Source organism: Urocampus carinirostris, chromosome 16 (assembly GCF_059441175.1).
Source record: "Urocampus carinirostris isolate Australia breed hairy pipefish chromosome 16, RoL_Ucar_1.0, whole genome shotgun sequence".
Classification (NCBI taxonomy): Eukaryota; Metazoa; Chordata; class Actinopteri; order Syngnathiformes; family Syngnathidae; genus Urocampus; species Urocampus carinirostris.
The window spans coordinates 10,916,659-10,940,332 of NC_142364.1; the positions used below are offsets into that span (position 1 = coordinate 10,916,659).

At 39.0% G+C, this 23,674-nt stretch overlaps 1 protein-coding gene across 1 annotated transcript; it reads left to right on the plus strand.

Annotated features, from left to right (window-relative positions):
- Positions 1-1,640: 1,640 nt before the first annotated feature.
- On the plus strand, positions 1,641-22,242 carry LOC148350277 (dihydropyrimidinase-related protein 2). The gene is made up of 14 exons (XM_088355592.1): positions 1,641-1,902; positions 8,440-8,528; positions 8,589-8,773; positions 11,232-11,396; positions 11,474-11,535; positions 11,619-11,699; positions 11,794-11,862; positions 13,202-13,322; positions 13,385-13,541; positions 15,380-15,521; positions 17,461-17,631; positions 19,493-19,672; positions 19,745-19,913; positions 21,398-22,242. Exons 1-14 carry the CDS (start codon positions 1,861-1,863, stop codon positions 21,487-21,489), a joined length of 1,725 nt encoding a protein of 574 aa, XP_088211718.1. The 5' UTR covers positions 1,641-1,860; the 3' UTR covers positions 21,490-22,242.
- Positions 22,243-23,674: the final 1,432 nt, after the last annotated feature.

Sequence of the window (23,674 nt, forward strand, 5' to 3'; positions counted from 1 at the left end):
TCTTTTGGCACCTCTTTACAGCATTTTTCACACTATACCAAAACAGCAAAACATTGTCCCTAGCTTGCAATACTTTCACGTTACAGTGTTTTTTTAGGCCCCTCAGTACAGAATTTTCCCCACGATACCACATCAACGAAAAAATAATTTCACATGGCCGAAATCTTTGCAATGATTGTGCGTATAATGAGGTACATTACTGTCAGCTGTTGGTCGATGTCATATAAGATGCTAGTTGCGAATTCTTGGGGTCACATCTTCATGAAAAGGCACATATGCTATTGGCTAACCTCCAGCCCACAATGCCTTTCCCTTCTTTCAGTTTTGAATATCGTGTAATAATTGTTGTTTGACTTTTCCATGCCACTTTTATTTGTATTTGCAATGTTCAATTAAAAAATGTTTAGTTATGGATACCAAGGCTTGCAGTGATGCTAAAATGAGAAGCAAAACATGGTAACCATGGAAACAACGATTGCAATTAGCAAGATATATGAAGAATGCACATACTTTGGGACACTGGTTGTGGAATATGGTCGTAACCAATCAACAATCAAGACTATTTTTAAAAATAAGGAGGTGATTAAAACAAGGAAATATAAAGGCATGACAATCCTCCTCTTGCATCTACCTGTTACCCCACTTGACCAGCTCAAGCTATGTCACACCAAATGCAAATCAAATGTCATTTGTCCTTCACATGTAAACTAATTTGCCCGTATTTTACACAGAAGTAGTACTTACTATATGTTGTTTGGATGTTTCTGTGGTACCGGGGTTTTGGTGCTAAATCGCATATTAGTTTAGTTTGAACAATTTTTATTGACAGTTTTAACAGCAAATAAACAATGTGAGGTTTGAACAATTTTTCTAGACACTTTTGACAGCAATTAAAGATATTCACAATTTCATTATCTTACACTATATGGCTATTTTACTGTGCGACTGTGTTTAATCTGAAACATGTTCTTGATCCTCATGATTGATTCGTTTCCCTGGTGTCGTCAGTCATTTAGCCCCGCCTTCTGTGCTTTGATTGACAGAAGGATTCTTTCTTCCGACAAACTGCACGAGGAAAAGGAGCTTTTGAAATAAAAACGGCCTTTTTAAAAATAAAACCATGGCAATTGAAATACATTGTGAAACAAATTAACATATTCAGCATAAAAAAAATATAAAATAGCTAATTACATTTTTTATTAATAGATTTAAAGCACAGTAACAATGTACAGTATACAGTAGCAGGGCGAGGCTATGCGCATGCGCCGTGTGCTTCCTTTATTTATTTCAACTTATTTATTAACAAAAATAAAAAATCTCATTCAATGTGGTATAAGAGTAGAAAATGAACTACACTAAAATACTCCAAGGTTTAATACCTTACATGAAGAAAAATAATGATGTACAGTATCAAGCTAACGGAGCAGGGCGAGGCTACGCGCATGCGCCGTGGCTTCCCTTAATCGATTTTAATGTATTAATGAACAAGGCCAATTCCGCCCGAATTTAATATAATTTTAGATGTGGTGTAAAACTAAAATATTTTAAAAAGTAATTCTGAATTAAAGGGTCTTAAAAAGTACAGTAACGATGTAGTATGAGTACACTGGATCAGCAGGGCGAGGCTGTGCGCATGCGCCGTGGCCTCCCTCGTCTTGCGGCGACCGAGCCGGCTTTCTCGCCCCCTCCCTCTTTCGTCTCGGTTCGGAAAAGGTTCGACTGGGCTTGGTGCGACTCCATCCGGATTCTCGGCGTCCCCACCGCGGTTCTGTTGGATTTTCAGCCTTTTTTGGCGCCGGGGGGCTTCCTACTCTTTATTTTTCCCGCTCAAAATTAAAAAAAATCTAGACGCCTTCAATCATGTCCGGCTATCAAGGAAAGAAGAACATCCCTCGTATAACGGTGAGGTTTTTTTCCTCCGAATTTTTGTTTCGGTACCGGTTCTGAGACGTGATAACAAAGATTTGGGTTTGGAGGATTTGTCTTTTGTGTTTTGTTGCGGTGGGTTGCCTTTTGTGATGATAATTAATTGAAGGAGAGGATGGCTGCCGCCATTAAGCCCCGCCCCCTTTGCGTCATTTCACTCTTCCTAATGGAGTCAGTTGATGATGATGATGACTTCTTTCTTTTTCCTTCAAATTCAATTTGCAGTGTGGCATAATTGGGAATGTGTAAAGTACGAGGGAGAGCGGATGGGGAGGTCCTGCCGCTTCTTTCCATTTTCCTTGCTCATGATGAGAAACAGGAAAGGATGCAAAGGAGGAGCTAAGTCATGCTGTTGGATTTTTTTGCAGAATTGTTGGGTTTTCCTGCAGAACCAAAATTAGTTTGGACTTAAGTGATCTAGTTGGTTGACAGGAACATTTTGTGGTTCGAATTGATGTTATGTGTCAAACTTTGCAGCAATAATAATGTCCAGAGTGGAAAATGTGCATTGTGTTTCCACTTGACCTCGGTGAAATCCTTTGAAATATTTTTACTTTTGGTATTTTTCTGTTTTATTTAAAAAAGTATTTGTAAATTTAAGTTTAAAAAATATACATATTTCACTATTTGTATCCGATATTCTTTTTCAAAAATGTTATTTCATTTATTGTTAATGATTTTCATATATATAAATATTATTATAGTATTTATCATTTATTGTATTTAAAACATTTGTAATTTTTATCATACTCTTTCATTTATATACAGTACACATATTCCATTATTTATTTTATCATTTATCTTTATAAAGATTCTTTACATACATGTACTGTACAAATTTGATTTATTCTTAAATTACCTATAGAGAAATGATTATAACCTTGAAAAATTCCATGGCGACCATAAAGTTTGATTTAAACCATTTGCATAAGCAAGTTGTTGCAGGAACAGATCAGAGGATTAGCAGCCGCTGTTGTCCTTCTACTAATTAGCTCGAACTTAAATGGATCCACAGGCTATTCTTGTGTTCGTGCCCAAGATTTATTTGACTAAACAGTCCTAACAGAACAACATGAAAGAGGACAAATCACTAATTAGATTTAAATGACAGAAGACAACAAACAATTTTCCTGAACAAAACAAGAAAATAAGTCAAACTTACTGGCTCCAACTAAACAAAGCATGAAAGAACAAGGACTCATGGAACATACGCGAACATACCAGCTCTACTGTAAAAGGAAATAACAAGAAAAAAAACATAAAAGCCACTCCTACACTTGTACAGAATTTGAGTCCCATGATGAAGAGATCAAGAATTATAATGCTGGCACTCTAATCAGCTCCAACTGAGAAAAAACATGAAAAAGAGAACTCCGGATTGGTTGGAAAACTAATCACCTATAACTGAACAAAATATGAAAGGATGAACACAGGATATGTTTGGAAAACTAACGAGCTCTAACTGATCAAACATATGAGAACACAGGATATGTCGTTAGAACACTCACTAACTATAACTGAACAATACATGAGTGGAAAAACACAGGACATGTTAGAGCATAAACAAGCTCAAACTAATCAGAGCATTAAAGGGAGAACATTATAGGTTGGAACATTAACGAGCGACAACTGAACAAAACATAAAAGGAGAACAGAGACTATGTGGGAACACTAACAAGCTCTAACTGGTCAAAACATGAAGGAAGAATACAGGGTAGGTTTAAATATGAACAAGCTATTTACCCTTTGCACATGACGTCAAATTGCAGAATGGGGGCCATGACTGACAGTAAAAGCACCCCAGCAGATAGCAGTTGAATTAAAACAAAAATCAATAACAACGACAGAAGAATATAACCACCACTTTTCTTGATTGTGATTTATTCCTGTGCGGTGGGCAAGGTTCTAAGCCCGATTTGGAATTTCATCCCTTCTGATAAAGACAGAAGTTGACGATGTTTACCTATTTTTGACAGGGTGCGTTTTGATGTATTTCCGAGCACTTTTATGTTACGTAGGTACGAGTCCAGTCAAAGACACTCAATATAAGTTAGCTAGTCCTAACTGGCTGAGTTAGCTTCTTACTGTTGCCATTTTTTCACTACGTAAACGAACTGATTTTATTGCGATTTACCAGCCATTTAAAACTGCGGACTATCACATTAATTGAAAACTGATACAGTGGAACCTCGGTTTTCGAACGCCTCTCAGTTCGAACAAATTGGTTCTCGACCCAAAATTTCAAGAAATTCTTGCTTCGCTTTTCATTCAAAAAATCGGAGTTCGAACGCCGGTACGCTAGGGTGCGATGCTGAGCGGCGTACGGGTGTAGATTGCCCCCACCCCTCGTGAAGAACTGTTGTGACGTGCGCGCGCACTTGTTTTTGCTTTCGCTTTAGATATCGGTGAACGGAGTGTTTTAGCCCCTAATTATGCCTCCGAAGAAGGTTGGTGCAAGCAGCAAAGTTGCTACAGGTGAAAAAAGAAGGGTAGTGCGTACAACTATTGCATTTAAGAAAGAAATAATAGCAAAATATGAAGAAGGTGTGCGAGTTTCCCTTATTTCAAGGGAATAGAGCATGGCTTCTGCAGACCTTCACAAAGGTAAGAAATCCTATTCATAATTATTTTCTTTATCTTTTAACCGCTCACCACTTTTTGTGGTGACCCGGGTGCTAAATGACGTGTAAACGACCTAATTTTTTTAGTTGTACACGTTCATGTTAGCGTAATCTTTCGTACGGAAGATTACGCTAACGCGAACGTATGATTAGCCTGGGTTAGCTTCATGTTTACGTTCATGGTAAGCATTCAGGGTGTTGGAATGGATTAAAACGATTATACATTACTTTTAATAGGAAAAACGATTTTCGGTGATCGAACAAATCGGTTTTCGAACAGGGTTCTGAAACGGATTATGGTCGAGAACCGAGGTTCCACTGTATGCGCTTTTCTATACAGTATTTATTACGCCGAAATTAATTGTCAAATTATCACCGGATAAAACGGGAAACGAATGTTTGTAAGACAAACGGTCCTTTTGCCAAAGTAAATATTTTCAACATGCTCAATCGATTTCGCTACACGGTGCAAATGCCCCATGCTGTTATATTACATTCGCCAAAAATGTAGAGACAATGTCGTTTTAGTAATGTTTGCGCAAGGGGACATTTCACACCAGGGGTGCATTTTTCAGCACAACAAAGCACAGCAACGTATACCAAATACGAAGAACTGGTAAGCGTCCAGACTTTTATATGTTTTGAGATCTGCACCGGTGTATGGGGGTACTCCATTTACAGTTTAGTGGTACAGTTCGCTTGGACTGAAGTCAGGCAGACTAGAGGAATATGTCAGGAGAAAGACTGTATGGGTCAATGACTAGCCCTGCTAATATTATCCTCAGTTTCTCTAAATAGCGCTCTTTGTGCTTTCTGACAAGGTGAGCCACTTCATGCAACAGCTGCACAATTTTCGTTTGATTATCCATCCATCCATTATCTGCACCGCTTATCCTCAGTAGGGTCGCGGGGGTGCTGGAGCCCATCCCAGTTGGTTTGACTAGTCATTGCCAATGGTGTTGAATAGTTTATCTAATTTTGTTGTTGTTGTCTACTGTTTACTGGCCATATCCACAGTTTACGACCGTTTTTTTTTTTGCTGTCTGTCATGGTGTTCAAGTCTTTAGGTCACGTGTGCGCAAAGGGTCATTAACTGAGCAAAACACAAAAGTAGGAACACAGGATATGTTGGAACACTAACAAGCTCTAACAGAACATAACATAACATGAAAGGAAAACGACACAGGATGTACTTCCACACTTTGATTGAACAGCAGTGTGAGTGCCATGAAGGCGAGGCCATAAAATAGCGAGCAGTTTTTTTCCGGGTGGGTTTTTCCATCCATAATGTAGTATTTGTTGACGTAGCATCAGCTCATTTTGCCATCAAGCGCTGTCCACTTCCTGCCCAAGGTTCTTTCCCATCATAGCGAGGTCACTGTCCTGCCCGGCTCCTGTCCATTCTGGACAATCACAGCCCAGTCAAGGTTTTCGGCATGTTTACAATAGTTCCCAATATTGGAATTGAATCTGATTCAACAAAAAGTTTGTTGTTGTTCTGCAGAACATGACCTTATTGCGCAATTAGCAAAGCTCCAAACCACATGCACAAGTCCACTGTGATTATTTTTATGCTCTACAAATATATACATACATACATACAGTAAATGCCAATATGAGTACCGGGACCAGATGGGTCGGTGCAAGAAGGCTCAATAGAACCTTCTTTGTTAGTCGCCACTCCCTTTTTGCACAAAGGGGAAGTGGCAGGGGCAAACCTGCCCCCCTAAGTAGAGGGGCGTATGATGCTGATCAAATTAATACCCTGGCCCACAGAGTTGTGTCAGGGGCGGGGCCGCATTGTCTCACCACTCAATCTTTTTTTTTTTTCTTTACTCTTAATGTGATGATCTCATCCTTCGTTTTTTCCCGTCCAATCGAAAGAGCAGCTGAACTTAGTGGATTTTTATTTGTTCATGTCACGTTATTAAGCAGATCCCATTGAATGGAACTCAAAATAATTTAGAAAATGATTTTATTTACAGAAAATCAATCAGAATCACGTAGTGTACAGAAACAGAACAGTAACGTTTACTAGGATTTTCCGAATTCAAAGACATCAACTAACACAGGCTCGACAAAACATCCCTGCTACATCATGTTGAATCGCTAAGTAGATTTAAATAACCAAAACATGAAAGGAAGAAGGTGCCGGATATCAGGAATAGCAACTGGTTCTAACTGAACAAAATGCGAAAGAAAAGGGAATCAGGTAACATACTATTGCATGGATCGGACAACTACATAATATACCCACGCCAACCAGCTCTAACAACAAAAACATGACAGAAAGACAACTCAATATATGTTGCTACTCAAAATAACCCAAACTGAACAAAATATGAAAAAAATACCACACTGTATATGTTGGAACACTAACTCTAATAGAACAAAACATGAAATTATGAACATCCAGGATAAATCGAGACACTAACTCTAATGGAACCGAAAAAAAAGATAATACAAAATATGTTTGGACATTAAAAACCTCAAAATGAACACAAGATGAAAGGAATATTATATTGTAACACTAACTCTTAACTGAACGAAACATGAAAGTAGGACATTGCAGGACATATACTCACACGTAGATAGAACAAATACAACCAACCAGCAGGTAAATTTTAAAGGACAAACTTGAACTGAAAAAAAACAGACACAGAATATGCTTCATAGCTCTATTTGACCAAAACACAGAAAACGTCAATACAGAAAGTGCACTAATGCACCCATTGAATTTCTTCATTCTTATTTATAATTCTTGCTACCAATTTTGTAGTAACGTAATTGTCGCCCGTATCGGAACTGGAAGGGTTTCGGTCAGGGAGAAGTCGCCTGCTCAATTTCTTCCACTTCGAATGTTTTGTTTCCAGTGTCAAGCTTCACATAAACGTACAATAAACGTGCTTAAGCCTACACTCGCACACTTGCTGGATACTTTATACAGTGAAGAAAATAAATATTTGAACTCCCTGCTATTTCGCTACTCCTCCCACTTAGAAATCATAGAGGCGTCTGAAATTTTCACCGCATGTCCACTGTGAGAGAGATAAACTAAAAGGAAAAATCCAGAAATCACAATGCATGGTTTTTAACAATTTTTTGGGGTGATACAGTTACAAATAAGTGTTTGAACACCTGTATATAATCTAGAATTCTGACCCTGAAAGACCTGTTAGTCTGCCGATTAAACGTGTCCACCTGCACTCCATGTATCATCATCAATCAGATGCACATATTTGAGATCGTTTGCTTCCTAAAGATACCTGTCCACCCCATACAATTTGTAAGACTTTACCTTGCAGCATGGCGAAGACCAAAGACACCAGAAACAAAATTGTACTCCTCCACAAGGCTGGAAAGGGCTACAGAGCAATTGCCAAGCAGCTTGGTGAAAAAAAGGTCCACTGTTGGAGCAATCATTAGAAAATGGAAGAAGCTAATCATGATGGTAAATCTCAATCGGAGTGGAGCCCAATGAAAGATATCACCTCGTGGGGTCTCAAAGATTCTAAGAAAGGTGAAGAAAGAAGCAAGCCTATATCACACAAATAAATCGTTAAAAAATCATGCATTGTGATTTCTGATTTTTTTCTTTTTAGTTTATTTCTCTCACAGTGGACATACACCTACAATGAAAATTTCAGACCTCTCCATGATTTCTAAGTGGGAGGAATAGCATTATAGGGTGTTCAAATACTTATTTTCTTCACCGTATAAATAATATATGTGGATGGAAGAAAAAAAAAGATAGAATAGCTGCATCTTTGCAGGGAGCCTGTCTCAAAATTTAGCGAAACTGTTGTGGTATATAGACCGGAATTTAAAGTAACATTCTGTTGTTGCTGTTGCCATTGCAACATTAGTGATTCTGATCTTTTTTATTTTGTAGAGCGAGCGCCTTTTGATCAAAGGAGCGAAGATCGTCAACGATGACCAGTCCTTCTTTGCAGACCTTTACCTGGAGGACGGCATCATCAAGTGAGCCCCCTTTTCAACCATATTATAAAAATATATATAAAAAGGTGCATATTTTTTCAGGCAAATAGGCGAGAACTTGATCGTGCCCGGCGGTGTGAAGACGGTAGACGCCCATGGGCGTTTGTTGATGCCGGGTGGCATTGACGTGCACACCCGATTCCAGATGCCCGACCGGGGCATGACCGCACCCGACGACTTCTACCAGGGCACGAAAGCCGCTCTGGCGGGTGGAACCACCATGATAAGTAAGCTCCCACCGCTGTACCGTGTTATCATATGTGAAAAATAAGGCAAAATGTAGTCAGCAGGGTTCTTCAAGTGCTTGAAATCCTTGAAAATGTTAATGTTGTGTTTTCAAGGTCAGGTAAATGCATGAATTTTGGGTGAAGTGCTTGAAAATGCTTGAAATTGTTGCCATTGCCGTGTTTCTTGTCGGTCTGACTCTATAGACCAATAAAGAAAAACATTCAAAAAGTGCATGAAAACGACTCCGACACGCCTGCTCTCAGTCATTATGGCGTTGTCATGGGAAGCGCAACTGGACGCACCCAGGAAGACAGCTCTTTTTAGAAAACCGGCATTTTTAACTCGACCTACTGAGAAATGTATTGTTTTTTAATGATATGATATCAATAATAATAAAACGATAAGCACCAAATGGTTTAGTAATCTGGATTTTCATAATTGATGCGAGGGATCCCGGTAAAACAAATTAAATATAAATGAAAAAATTTACAGATCTACAAACAAAATGGTAAAATAAAAAACAATTTTAGGTTTAAACACTGAACATTTTTAAAAGCCCTTGAAAATACAAAACAATAAAATCCAAATTAAAAATAGTAACTCTTCAGTGCTATAAATAAATTAAAAAAAATACAAAAAACTAATTACAAATCTATTTTAACCAATTAAGACCCAGATCCTCTAAAAACCTGCAAAAATAAAAATAAGTAAAATTAAAAGCAAAAGGTCTCAAGTCTCTAAGATTGATATCATTAAAATGAGTCCAAATTTGGTTATTTTTTTCGGCTTTGTATAGTACTACGTATAGTACTTTTCTTCTATCTGTATTGAACTCCATTATTACCTAACATCTATAATCCCCTCTCCACGTTTCTAAACTAGAGTGACGTAGCCAAGCTGCGTGTGCATTGTTGAAGGAGAATGACAGAATTCATGTCAGTTTATAGTAGCCTATTGACACAAAAATATTGTAGATCATAGGTAGTAACAGCTTAAAATAGCACAAAGTCTGTGTTAGCTGCAAGGTAGCGACTTCCTTTGTCATCAAAGTTAAAAAAAAAAGGTTCTTTTGATCGGCGCTGGATTTCTTCTTTTGAAGGTCCTGGAAAAATTTCCCTTAAAAGTGTATGAAAAGTGCTTTAATTTGGCCATGAAAAAGGTGTCCTAACCTTGAGTCAGAAATGGACCAGAACTAGAATCACTTTAATGGAACTTTTTAGGTTGTTTTATACCAAACATAGGCAGCACAACAGCGCAGTGGTTAGCACGTATGTGCCATTGTTCTGCGGTCCTGAGATCAAACCTTCCTTTGTGGAGTTTGCATGTTCTCCCCGAGCTTGCGTTGGTTTCCTCCAGGCACTCCAGTTTACTCCCACATTCCAAAAACATGCAAGTCAGGTTAATTGGCCGGTCCAAATTGTACCTAGGTGTGAATGAGCGAGTGAGTTGTCTGTCTCTGTCTGCCCTGCGACTGGCTGGCAACCAGTTCAGGGTGTCCCCTGCCCACTGCCCGAAGATAGCTGGGATGGGCTGGGCTCCAGCACCCCCCGTGACCCAACTGAGCATAAGCGGCACAGATAATGGATGAAGGATGTACCAATAATTTTTAGGTTGACCTAAATTTGGGCTTGTTTATTTTTACAACATGTCCCCCTTTTTGTTTTGATGTTTTCTTGACGTTATTTTGTAGAATTGAATGGGGGGGTGCATTTAGGGTCAGCTCTTATGTAACCCGACTCTTTTTAATTTTTTTATTTTTATACAATTCAATGTAATTTTGTAGAATTAAGGGGAAAACCAATATTAAGATCAATTCTTCTGCACAGCAACACCAATGTTTATTATTTTTTCAACACAAGTTGACATGATTTTGTAGAATTACAAATAAAAATATATTATTGGTCCATTCTTTTTTTCCCCACGCAAAATAAAAAATTTCTAGAATCATGAAACAAATCAATATTTGCCAATTTTTTTAAAACACATTTTTAAAATTGAATTAATATGATTCCATAGAACTATTAAAAAAAAACAGTTGTTTTCTTTAGACAAATTAACAATTTGTTAGAATAAAGGGTCGGGGTGATCTTGGTTGTGTTGTACAAAAATGACAAAACCCTGTTTAAAATGTGTTGTTTATTTTTACACAAATTAACTTAATTTTAATTAACAATTGTTTTGGGGTGAGTTCTTGTGCACAAAATATTTTTGGGGCCCATTTTAAAAAAAAAATGAGAGAAAAACACGTTTCGGTGTTGTTTTGAAAATCCCAAACGTGATTTTGTTGATTCATCTTTCAACAGAATAACCTTTACTTTGGTTGTTTTTAATAAAATTAAACATTGATAATTATTATAAAAATAATAAATAAGCGCAAGTAAAAGATAGGTCCACTCTTGACCCAAATTGGGTTATATATACACAAGTGTAAGTTTTCGAGTTATGCCTTTTGTGCAGTGGACCATGTGGTGGCAGAGCCGGGGGCGGGGCTACTGTCGGAGGTGGAGCGTTGGCGAGAATGGGCCGATGCCAAAGCCTGCTGCGACTACTCGCTTCACGTTGATCTCACCGAGTGGCATCGGGGCATGCAGGACGAGATGGAGAGCCTGGTCAAGGATCACGGTAAGAGTGCCCCTAGTGGTGGGAGGCTGTCATTCCAACTTACTTGCTAAAAACTTGTACGTCTTTCACCATCTTAGGTATCAACTCTTTCATGGTCTACCTGGCTTATAAAGATCTTTTCCAGCTGACTGACACGCAGGTGGGCACCTATACTTTTTTGCTTTTCCTTGTTATGATGCTTTTTTCCATTTAATTCTTTTTTTTCATCTGGACTTCCGACAGGTGTACGAAGTGTTCAGCGTGATTCGGGATCTTGGAGCCGTGGCTCAGGTGCACGCTGAGAACGGAGACATCGTGGCGGAAGTAGGACTTGTCTCAGATTTCCTTGCATGAATATTCATAGGGGGCACATGCTGCAGCATCTATTAGGGTTCTATTTTGTGTGTGCATGTTTCAGGAGCAGCGCCGGATGATGGAGCAAGGTATCACTGGGCCTGAAGGACATGTACTGAGCCGTCCCGAGGAAGTAAGAGTGGTGTCTTGGGGTTTTTTTTTGTGTGTATTTGGGTTTCTTTTTTTTTCCCCTACCAGATATACACACCGAATAATTTTAAAACAACAACACATTGCATAAAGTCAAGTAAATCAAACCCACGTATGTCCACAATAGTCCCACAAGCATCCTGTCATCATATTTTCCAAAATTATCAATTTTGTCAATATTAAGGGGAAAACATTTCATTTTATTTTATTTTTTCAGGATAATGAAAAAAAACTGCATTACCCCCTCCTAAAAACTGAATTTCAGATATTCATTTATTTATATATATATATATATATATATATATATATATATATATAATGTATAAAATATCGTTTGTATTTACTTGAGAGCAACAATGCATTTAAAATTGAAAATTTAGATATGAAATGAAAAAAAAAACATGAATAATTAAATGAATTAAATTGCACTGACATGTGGAAGCGTGTCTTGATTTTGAATAAAACGGGTAAAAATAATAATAATAATAATAATAATATATATATACATATATAATGTGTGTGTGTGTGTGTGTGTAAACATATTTGGAAAGATAAACACAAAAAAATACTCCAAAAAACAAATCCCTTAAAAAAGAATCATTAAAAACAACAGGGATTTTTTTATGTATCATGTGAATGCAATACACTTCAATACCTTATCAGAATCGGAAAAAAATAAATAAATAAATAAAAACATGTGTTTAGTAGCGACACAGCGGCTGGGTGGTTAGCGCGCAGCCCCACGTTGCAGAGGTTCGGTGTTCAAGTCCAGCTACCGCAGCCTCCCCGTGTGGAGTTTGCATTTTCTCCCCGAGCTTGCGTGGGTTTCCTCCGGGCACTCCGGTTTCCTCCCACATTCCAATGACATGCATGTCAGTTTAATTGGCTGGTCCAAGTTGTCCCATCGTGTGAATGAGCGAGTGAGTTGTGTGTCTCTGTGTGCCCTGCAACTGGCTGACAACCAGTTCAGGGTGTCCCCTGCCCGCTGCCTGAAGATGGCTGGGATGGGCTCCAGCACCCTCGAGACCCTACTGAGGATAAGCGGTGCAGATAATGGATGGATGAAAAATAGTTTTGAGTTTGTACAGTCAACAGCAGACACTGATATTTGTTAAAACACCTCCCGTAAATTATACCTAAAACAGTTAAGAAAATACTCCACTTATTCTTTTGATCCAATAATTTATTATTGTTTGATAATAAATCCTTTGTTCAAAATATATTAAACGTAAACTTAATGTGGTTTCACTTTCAAAAATACATGCCTCTTGTGTTCAAGTAATCCAACATTTGGATCCATCTTCTGTTGCTTGTATCTTCAGGTGGAGGCAGAGGCGGTGAATCGTTCGGTGACGGTAGCCAATCAGACCAATTGCCCGCTTTACATCACCAAAGTGATGAGCAAGAGTGCCGCCGACGTCATCGCTCAAGCCAGGAAGAAAGGTAAGCGGCGCTCAAAAACAACCACGGCGTCCAATCGCGATTGACCCCCTCCTAATTGACAGGCGCGGTGGTCATCGGCGAGCCAATCAGCGCCAGCCTGGGCACGGACGGCTCACACTATTGGAGCAAAAACTGGGCTAAGGCGGCTGCTTATGTCACCTCGCCGCCGCTCAGCCCTGACCCGACTACGCCCGACTACCTGGGATCCCTGTTGTCATGGTAATGCCGCCCACGCCCACTTTTACGCCTACATCGTGGGTAAAACTTGCATAATACGAATTTCCACGATGAAATGAAAAATCACAGTTTAAAAATCTAACTGCTGAAGGAAAACTAACATATTCGTCTTGACATTGTTGTTTTTTTACTTCTTATTTTTGTTTCTAGTTTGAGCGGCCCCTAGTGGTGGAGGAAAATCTACATTTTGGCAACATTTTAGTGTAATCCTGCTGCAGGGGTGTCAAACTCTTCTCAGTTCAGGGGCCACATGTTAGAAAAAACATTCTAACAGGGGCTGGATTTAAATTAATGGCATCAAAAGTGTGCCTTAGCTGAAAGCCTGTGGGCATATATTTTGCATTTACTACATAGGTTAACAAGAAGAACCAGTGTTTTTCAACATTTTTGGAGCCAAGGAACACTTTTTCATTCAAAACAATCGTAAGGCACACTGTCGGTTGAAAATGTTTGAAAAAAATTTGCGGCACTAGTTTTTTTTCTTAAGCTTAAATCAGCATCGGCTTAAGGGCCATTAGGTACAAAAACCATTCTCACGGGGGCCAGAATAGTAATATTAATGGGATGAAAAGTGTGCCTAGTTGGAGGGTTGGGGGTCTTTTCAGAGGCTCACAATAAAATTATGATTCAGGGATGTAAGATTTGATTATAAAACGATAATTGAGGGTTTTCTTCTTTAATGGTTTGTTTCCCTTCACAAAGATTTAATCTATTGTAATTTTTTTTAAATAAAATATGCATTTGTAAACTATGTATACAAGAATTGAATTCATTTCCTTTTTGGGGAAACTGGAAAGTGCCAAGCATTGCATACTAACACAAATTTAAATGATTTATTTAAAGTCTTTGTGCTTTTTATGACAATATTTACCTTAAAATTGCTACTTTGTCATTAGATTTCATATCTATCTTGTCTGGACTAATATTTAAAACTTAATTTGTGGGCATGTGATTTCGTATGTGACTTATTGGCTCTGAAACAGCTGAACCGATTTTTGTAAAAAATTACAGAGTAGTACTGTAGGCCTCTGGTAGTGTCTTTAGCTAGGTTTGGTGTCAAGGCACCCCCAAAGAACCCCAAAAAACAAAAGCGATAAAAATCTGCTTCGTGTACAACCGGCTCTGGGGCTGCATGCAGTCATGCGGTTCTTTCTGGCACATTTTCAACAAATCCAACAACCTCGTTCGAGTGAAATATTTGGCAACGGCAGGCCATTATGCTTTATAAAGCTTCTTTAAATGAAATGAATGAAATGATCTGCATTTATATAGCGTTTTTCTAGTCAATGACTTCCCAAAGTGCTTTACAATGTGCTCCACATTTCCCAATAGCGGCCTTGCAGCCATAACCTGCTTATTAGGGGTACATTGTCTTACCCAGGGACAGTTCGACATGTAACACGGACGAGCCGGGATTCGAACTGGGATCCCTTGATCCCAAGACGAGCGCTCTACCTCCTGAGCTACTGCCGCCCCTTTAAACTTCTGCAAAGACACCCAGATGCTATTTTATTTATGTATGTATTTGTTTTTTTTGTATTGCTTTCAATAGGGTATCCGTGACTTATCATAAGTGAAATAAAATTGGGATGGGTTTCCTCAATGTTTTTTGGTTGATTAATAGTAGTCAGCCTAGATGGCTACAGTGGGTGCTTTGTGAGTGGTTCCTGGCTTTGGCAACATCTGGTGTACATATTTAAAACAGCAGGTCCAGCATTGTCTTGCGGACCATATAAAATGATGTGGTAGGCCACATTTGGCCTGTGGGCCATGAGTTTAACACATTTGACACCCTTCCCAACGGCTTTTTTTCCTTACAGTGGCGACTTGCAGGTGACCGGCAGCGCCCATTGCCCCTTCAGCACTGCCCAGCGTGCTGTGGGCAAGGACGACTTCAGCCTGATCCCTGAAGGCGTCAACGGCGTCGAGGAGAGAATGGCTATCATTTGGGATAAGTGTGTGGTACGTCATTAAAGTACTCATTAGCCTCGAGGACAGCATGAGAACTGCAAACTGTTTCTTTAGAAAAGTACAGTAGAACACCAACTTTCTGTTTTATCCATTCCTTAGCATTAGTCTCTGGTACCGTAAATGAAAATTGTGAGATAATGATGTAAAAGCATATGCATTTTTGTGTATTATCTACAGTGCCAATACCAATCCAATGTGACTAACTAGAATATCCCTGTTTTTAGCATATTTTTTTATCTTTACATGCCAGACAGGTTACCATTAGGTGCAATAGATTCTCCCAGATTCTGGAGAAGGCTGTGCAATTGAGAAATAAATCAAAGGGGATGTCTTAAAAAAATAGCAGTGTGGCAACCAATCTCTGAGTCCTTTCGTTTTGAGGAAGAAAACAAACAAAAACAGGTGTGACTCAGGTGTGAATCGGGTGCCGCCTATTAAGGTTGGATGAATTCAGCAGTTTGAACATGCATTTGAGGAAAATGGGTCGTTTAAGATACTGCTCTGAAGAATGGCGGTCTTTAAATAAAAAGTTGATTGGAGATGAAAGAAACTAAAGAGGTGAAAAAAAAATGTTGGCTGTTCAGCTAAAATGCACAAATACGGTAGTATACCCTAAAACCTGGTGAAGTAATGCACATCAATGAATACTGTATGCATTTCCTATTTTATCCACCAGTATTTTCCACTACTTATGGTGCACTGGGTTTTAAGGCATACTTTAAATAATTTCTGGCCAATTTGTGGTTTTAGATGCTACTTGTAGTACAGAAAATACAGTAAGTATAAGTTTTGGGGTGTGAATTAATTTGTTTGGTATGTAGTATAGTCAAAAGAATGCAGTAAAGAGGGGCCCTGAAACATCTAGTCCAGGGGTCAGCAACCGTTTCGGTGCGGAGTGACACTTTCAAATTTCCTTGTAAATCAGTGTGCCACACCAAAATTAATGACTCGCACAACATGTTTTTAATATCCAACAGAGCTGTCATTTTACACCTATCCAAATATACAACATGGATAGACATTTTAATCGTATAACTCAGTGTTTTTCAAGCCTTTTGAACCAAGGTACACTTTTATTTATAAAAAAGTTCCGTGGCACACCGTCCGTTGAAAATGTTTGAAAATTAAGTGATGTCAAATATTTTACTGTACTACCTCATAAGCAAATAATTACTATATAAAAAAGAAGAAAATGATACTTAAAATAAAAAAGAATGATGTGCTTTATGTTTTTATTTTTTACAGTGCAATCTTAAACCGCTTTGTTAAACAAATTAAGTTATTAAATGTACTGTGCTACCTCAAGAGCAGATAATAAGTACATAAAAAGTATATAAAAATCTACTGCCACCTACTGATATGGATGACTATTACAGTTCCTCGTCTGAAGAGTGCAAAAATACTGAATAATGGCCTGATTTTTTGGAAAGATAAAATTCCAGCGACAAGGTCTCACGGCACACTGGTTGAAAAACACTGGTCTAACTGACCTATTTATCTTTCACTATTCTTGTTTATCAATCACTTAAAATATGAATGTGAACAACATGTGGAAAGGCCTTTAGCCATACTGACTTCAACTTTTTACCACAAGAATTAACCAGAATCAATCATTTTTCATCAACTATAAACTACAATCAAAACACAAATAATATGGTCAGCTACTTTACAATTCATCAATGATATCTTGTTGCAGAAAAACTTGAAATAACAGCAGCAATGCAGAACACACGCGCGTACACACACGCTTCTTTAAAATATTCGCCATCAGTCAATGGTTCTCCGTGCTTTGCTATTCAGTGAGCAATTTGTTAGATAGCTTCAGTGGTGGTGTTTTTAGTTGTTTCCTGGGGGTCTACTGCAATAACAAATGTATTATTGATCTTTGTTCCCTGATCTTTGTTCTCACCATCGTTTGTATTCATTTCAGGTTACAGGCAAGATGGATGAAAACCAGTTTGTAGCGGTGACCAGCACCAACGCGGCCAAGATCTTCAACTTGTACCCCCGCAAGGGTCGCATCGCAGTGGGCTCGGACGCCGATCTGGTCCTGTGGGACCCGGACCTCACCAAGATCATATCGGCCAAGACGCACAACTCGGTATGGATTTTAGGTGAAGCTTTGCAAGTAATTTGGGGTCTTTGTCTCTCTTCACAAGTTAGACTGTAAAACTACCCCACGATGCATTATATCTCCACTTGTCTTGGATCAGCTGTATTTAATTCCTGGCTTTTGGGTTTGTGGTGTAACTTGGCTTACTCGCAAAATGTTGATCTTATTTCCGGGCTTTCAGAAACGTCGGAATACCCCGGCTTGACTCTGGTGGCTCATGTTGTGTGAGGCTCCTGCTTTTTTTATTTTCACCTTGTTGCCATGACGATTTATACTGGGTGTATTTATAAGACTGAAGCTCTTTTCATTTTGGTCCTTACTGATCGTGGCCTCCAATTGGGAAACAAAATATCTTGGGCAGATTTTTCCTAGCTTATCCCTACATTTCAGATGGTCAATGCTTAAATTTACATTTCTTATGGTTTTGAATGCCCAAATGAGGGGTCACAAATGCAATCCAATCAGGCACCAGGTAGCCCCCTAAGAACACACGAGAAGCCCTTGGAACAGTTCTGAAAATCTATAAATGAGATCAAATCTACTGCCATTAAATATGTCACCTATTGCACATAGTATAGTTGTTAGGATAGGCACTTAAATGGCTGTGACCCGGGTTCGGTTTATTATGCATCAGATTCTAAAGACAAAATTAAGAAAAAGTGAAGCAAAATGTTATACTGGTCAAAGCTTATGTACATACCAGTGTCTGAAACTCATGCGAAAAAGTTAGCGGACACCAGGGCAGTTGCCTGCCCATCCATAAAGTTGCCTGCCCCATTTTTCACAACTAGAAACACAATAAGACGACTCATCACAAAAAATCAATTGTTGTAAAGTATTAAGGATTGATAGTCAGAATCTATAACAGAACAACACTTAAAAAATAATTATTATAAATCTACTTATAACATTCATTGCATGTATATGACATCACTGTTTTCCATCTGCCATCAGTATGTACCTGTATTTACTCATATTCATTCATGCAATGTTTGCGTTGCGTCGTCTGCTACAAGCCTCGTGAACTCCTCTTTCCACGATGCTTTTAATGCACGTTTACGTTTTGTAACGTCATCAATTTTGTTAGCTTCTTTTGAATCTTTCTTCTGGGGCTGAGGTTTTGGCTTGATTCCTGGTGAGGATATGTCAGAGTGTGCAGTTTTCTCATGCGTGAGAAGATAAGCAGTACATTGTGGTTCAGCCTTTAGGCATATTTATTCCTCAATAGCATGCAAACAAGAACACGGCTCCATTCAATACAACATGGCAATCTACGATCAGCAAAACAAAATGTAGTGCGTGCGTAATGACGTAACACAATGGAAAACGTCTTACCACAATACCACGAGTTAGAGTGCTATTAAATTGACAAATCTTAACAATTCCTAACCACTTAACCATTTTTCTTGTGTTCTCTGTGCATCTACTTTGAAAAATGATATGCAAGTGCGCTACCTTATAACACTCGGGAAAGTCCGGAAGCACAAAGATATTCGATGCACGCTTTGCCAAACGGACCGAAATTCCGAAATTTCCAAACGAACCGAAATTTCCAAAACGAACGAAGATTTCTAAATCGGAGTAAAACGTTTTATTTGTTAAAAACCAAAAACAAAAATGATTTTTTTTTTTCTTGAAAAGTTGTCGGCCACCCGGGCAGAGACGTTTTGTAAGTTGTACGCCCGACGTAAAAGATAGACGCCCCGGGCGTCTGGGCAGACAATATTTCAGACACTGGTACATACTTTCCCTTAAGGATCTATTGAATTTATTCATAGCTCAACAATCTCTAAAGCAACTCTTCCTGGTGCAAGAACTCATTTTCATAACGATGTCTTGGGTCCTCCAGACGGTGGAGTACAACATCTTTGAAGGTTTGGAGGTCCGCGGGGGACCCGTGGTGGTGATCAGTCAGGGCAAGATTGTCTTGGAGGACGGAAACCTCCACGCCACGGAAGGGTCCGGACGCTTCGTGGCACGTAAACCTTTCCCGGATTACGTCTACAAGAGGATCAAAGCTCGCAGTCGGGTAAATACCACATCTTTTTCTTTTCTTTTTTTACATTTTTATTATGTCTGAAGCATTTTTACCTGACTGCAGCTGGCCGAATTGAGGGGCGTACCCCGAGGACTTTACGACGGTCCGGTTTGCGAGGTGTCGCTCACCCCGAAAGCCGTCACACCCGCCTCCTCCGCCAAAACTTCTCCTGCAAAGCAGCCCGGACAGCCGGCGCAGAGGAACCTGCACCAGTCGGGATTCAGCCTCTCTGGTAATTTGGTTGGAAAGGTGGATCCCTTGACCTCTAAGGTTTTAGGGGCACCATTTCTTGTGGTGTGTCTTGGGCAAGTACAGCCTGGTGGCGCCCATCCCTCTCCAGGCCAACAAATATTTCCGCCCGGTCTCGAACCAGGAACCTTTCGGATGTTAGGCGGACGTGCTAACCACTGCTATACAGGAACATAAATACTGAAATCCGGCAAAATAAAGCAGCTCAGTTATAATCCTCAAAACAAGGATTAGGGGAGATAAATTACAAACACATAAGAAAAAGTCATAATAAACACTAAAAACATTGCAAAACTTCAAAGAATAACAAGAATTAGCAATTTATGGAAATAGGTTGAAACTTGAACTTGATCTAAATAAACAAAACATGAAACAAAGATTCAGGCAACATACTGATGCAAGGATAGAACAACTACATCATGTATAAACACCAACCAGCTCTAACAGAACTAGACATGAAAGAAAAGGTGACACAAAAAGAATCCACATACAGTACATGGCTAGAACAATGACGGAAGATCCATGACAACAAGGACGTGACGCATAATTGATGCTCTAGCTGTAACTAAACAAAACATGAAAGATAGACAGTGCTGAATATATAGGAACACAAACCAGTCTGTCGCAGGGCACACAATGACATGCATGTCTCTGGAATTTGGGCGGGAACCCACACCAGCATGGGCAGAACATGCAAACTCTGCACGGGGAGGCCGTGGTAGCCGGAATTGAACCTTGAATATCTGCACCGTGGGGGCTGTGTGCGAACCACCCCACCACCGTGCCACCCTGAAGGGATACAATAAATACATGATTTGTTGGGACAATAACTAGCTCTAACTGAATAAAATGTGAAAGAAAGACGACGCAGGATATCTTAGAACTCTAACACTAACTGAACAAAACTGAGACGATGCACAATACATTGCAACACTGATGCTAACGGATCAAAACAAGAAAGACAACGCAGGACATGTTGAGCTAATAACTAGCTCTAACTGAAGAAAAAAAACATGAAAGGAAGACAGGATATGTGAGAACACTAACTGGACAAAACAAGAAAAACAGCACAGAATATGTGGGGACATTAATGCTAACTGAACAAAATAAGGAAGTAGGATAATGCGGTAAATGTTGAGAAACTAATGCAAACTGAATATAAAAAGACTATGCAGTTTATTTTAGGGACTCTAACTCGATCCAACTGAAAAAAACAAGGAAGACGGACAACACAGGATGTGTTCTAAAACTAACTGAACGATATTAGTAAGACACTCACTACGTCTAACGGAACAAAACAAGAAAAAAAGACGGCAGAATGCGCTGGGTCACTACCTGTAACTGACCAGAACATGATAGACCAGCTTTCAACTCTTGGTTACTGTGTTTTAATGCGGACATTTTATGGTCACAATTTTTGTGAGCTTGCTTTTATTCTGAAAAGTTTTTATTTTTTTGTTCCCACAGGTGCTCAAATTGATGACAACATTCCCCGCCGCAACACTCAACGTATTGTGGCGCCCCCTGGCGGCAGGGCCAACATCACCAGCTTGGGTTAAGGCCGGCGTACGGGGCAGGGCCAAAGAATGGCGTGCTGAGGCTTTCCCGAACCCGCCCCTAACTACTTACTCCGATTCTTAAAAGGACAGTTCACAAACTAACAAAACACTCTGTTGTGCACTTTTTATTTTTTTAAATTTCATTTCGAGCTTTGTGTTTTTACTCTTTATGTGCCTGAATCCGCTCAAGGTGTACATTATTGTTTGCTTTTCTTAAAGCAAAGGAAGTTAAAATTGATAAAACATGAAGATGGAGAAACGGATGCCTAGATTGAAAAGAAAAAGATGAAAGCTTGAATTGCTTTTGAATTACTTTTTTATTCTTTAGTGTCTTAAATATGTAACTAACCAAAAAACAAAAACATTGACGTTGACGTTGCTTTGCGCTTGGAAGTCTCGCAAGATTTTGCCTGAGGGCTCCCCCTGCAGCTTCGACTTAGAATTTCATCCAAAATTATTCTCATTTTACGTCCTTTTGTTTAAATCGTGCCCCAGATCAAAAAAGGACGGCCACTTTCACACTAATTTCAAAATTAAAATACTTTCACTAGTTAAACACATAATTCTGTAGTTCTGGGCTGGGAAATCTCGCGAGAGTTTGTTGTCTGGAATTGGAACGTAATGCCAAATGATGCTTATTTTATGTGATATTTAATTGGTGGCCATGAATGCGAATGCTTACTAACTAAAAAGTCAAATGTGATGGCTGGTACTGTTGAAATAAAGTGGAAAAAAATGAATGAAAACATTAAATTTGTCGGGTTTCAAGTCAAGATACGTTCAACAGAAAAACGGAACTTACAGCATTTAAAAGTTATAATTAAAGGTGGTGTATGTAACTTAGTTTAATAATCAATACAACTCCTTATGTTGCACGTGCAAGTATGTGAAATTCTTAAATGTGATCGAATAACCTCTTGGGATTGGGTTGGCATTTGGACTATTTGGTGCAGTCCTTCTCTTACTTTCACCATTTTCATCCTACAATTAAAGAAAACCATGGGCCGATATCACTCTCCTGGCCCCCATTCTCCCCGCCTACTCTCCTCCTGTGTTATGTGCTTCGATGATGAAAGTAGGACAAAAGTAGATAGGTGCGGTGGAAAAAAACATGTAATGGCTCTTTGAACTCTGCATTGTTAACACATGGTTAATAGAATTTTTTTTTAACTTTTTTTAGTACACCTCAGACTACGCACCCCACATTTAAGCCCATATTATTTATTAATTATCATTCACTCTATTTAAAAAAGAAAACGAAATGAAATTGAGAAAAATCCCAGTTTCGAAATAGAAACCCTGCAATATTTCACTTTTTGCTTGATTTCCTGACCAGCTCAGTAGCCTAGATGGTAAGGCGCCCGCTTTGAGACTGGGAGGTCGGTGGTTTGCGCCCCGGCCGAGTCATTCCTAAGACTTAAAAAGTGGTCGGCGGCGCCCTCTGTTGGCTGCGGCTGCATCGGCTCGCTACAACGGGTCAGGTGCAATCGACATTTCGTTCTGTGTACATTGTTACACAGAATGACAATACAAGGAAATTATTATTATTATTATTATTATGTAACACGCCACTTGCCTTGGATCTGTTGACCGATAGAGGGCAGTGTAGCCTTTATTTTAATGTGGAACATCAGAAGTTTCAATGAAACGAAGATTTGGCATTACTGTAGTTTTCGTTATTGTTTGCGGGCCTAGCAACAAAAGGGTTTGTTTGAATTAATTAATTTTAATATTGGTATCATTATTTTTACCACTAGGAAGCGGCGTAGCCTTTATTTTGAGTTTTGTCTCTCTGGTTGTTTTATTTTCAATGTTTTTTTTCTCATGCCGAGCAACTGTTTTTCTTATAAATATTTTTTCGTTTCTTTCCATTTTACTTTCCCCAATCAATGAGAATCCCGAAATGAAAATCCCGCGAGATTTTGATCCAAAAGCTTGGTCCTCGACGCCCTACCTGCAACGTGTCTTTTAGCCACTAGAAAGCAGTGTAGCCTTTATTTTGAAGAGAACGAAGAAAAGACCGGGAAATAATTTTCTTTTTTATTCTTTTAAGAGATAGAAGCGAATTTCTTTGCTAATAATGTTCTTAATATTTTTATTTTCCTTTTTGTACCTGAAGGAGGACGACATGGTCAAGCACTCAAGGTAATTGTTTCTTTTGCGAAGGCGACGACCTGTTGAAATT

Excerpts from the sequence above, each read along its gene's own strand:
- LOC148350277 (XM_088355592.1), top strand. The coding sequence starts at position 1,861 with ATGTCCGGCTATCAAGGAAAGAAGAACATCCCTCGTATAACG. Across the intron at positions 15,522-17,460 it reads TCATTTGGGATAAGTGTGTG|GTTACAGGCAAGATGGATGA; the intron begins GTACGTCATTAA and ends TATTCATTTCAG. Across the intron at positions 19,914-21,397 it reads GTCGGGATTCAGCCTCTCTG|GTGCTCAAATTGATGACAAC; the intron begins GTAATTTGGTTG and ends TTGTTCCCACAG.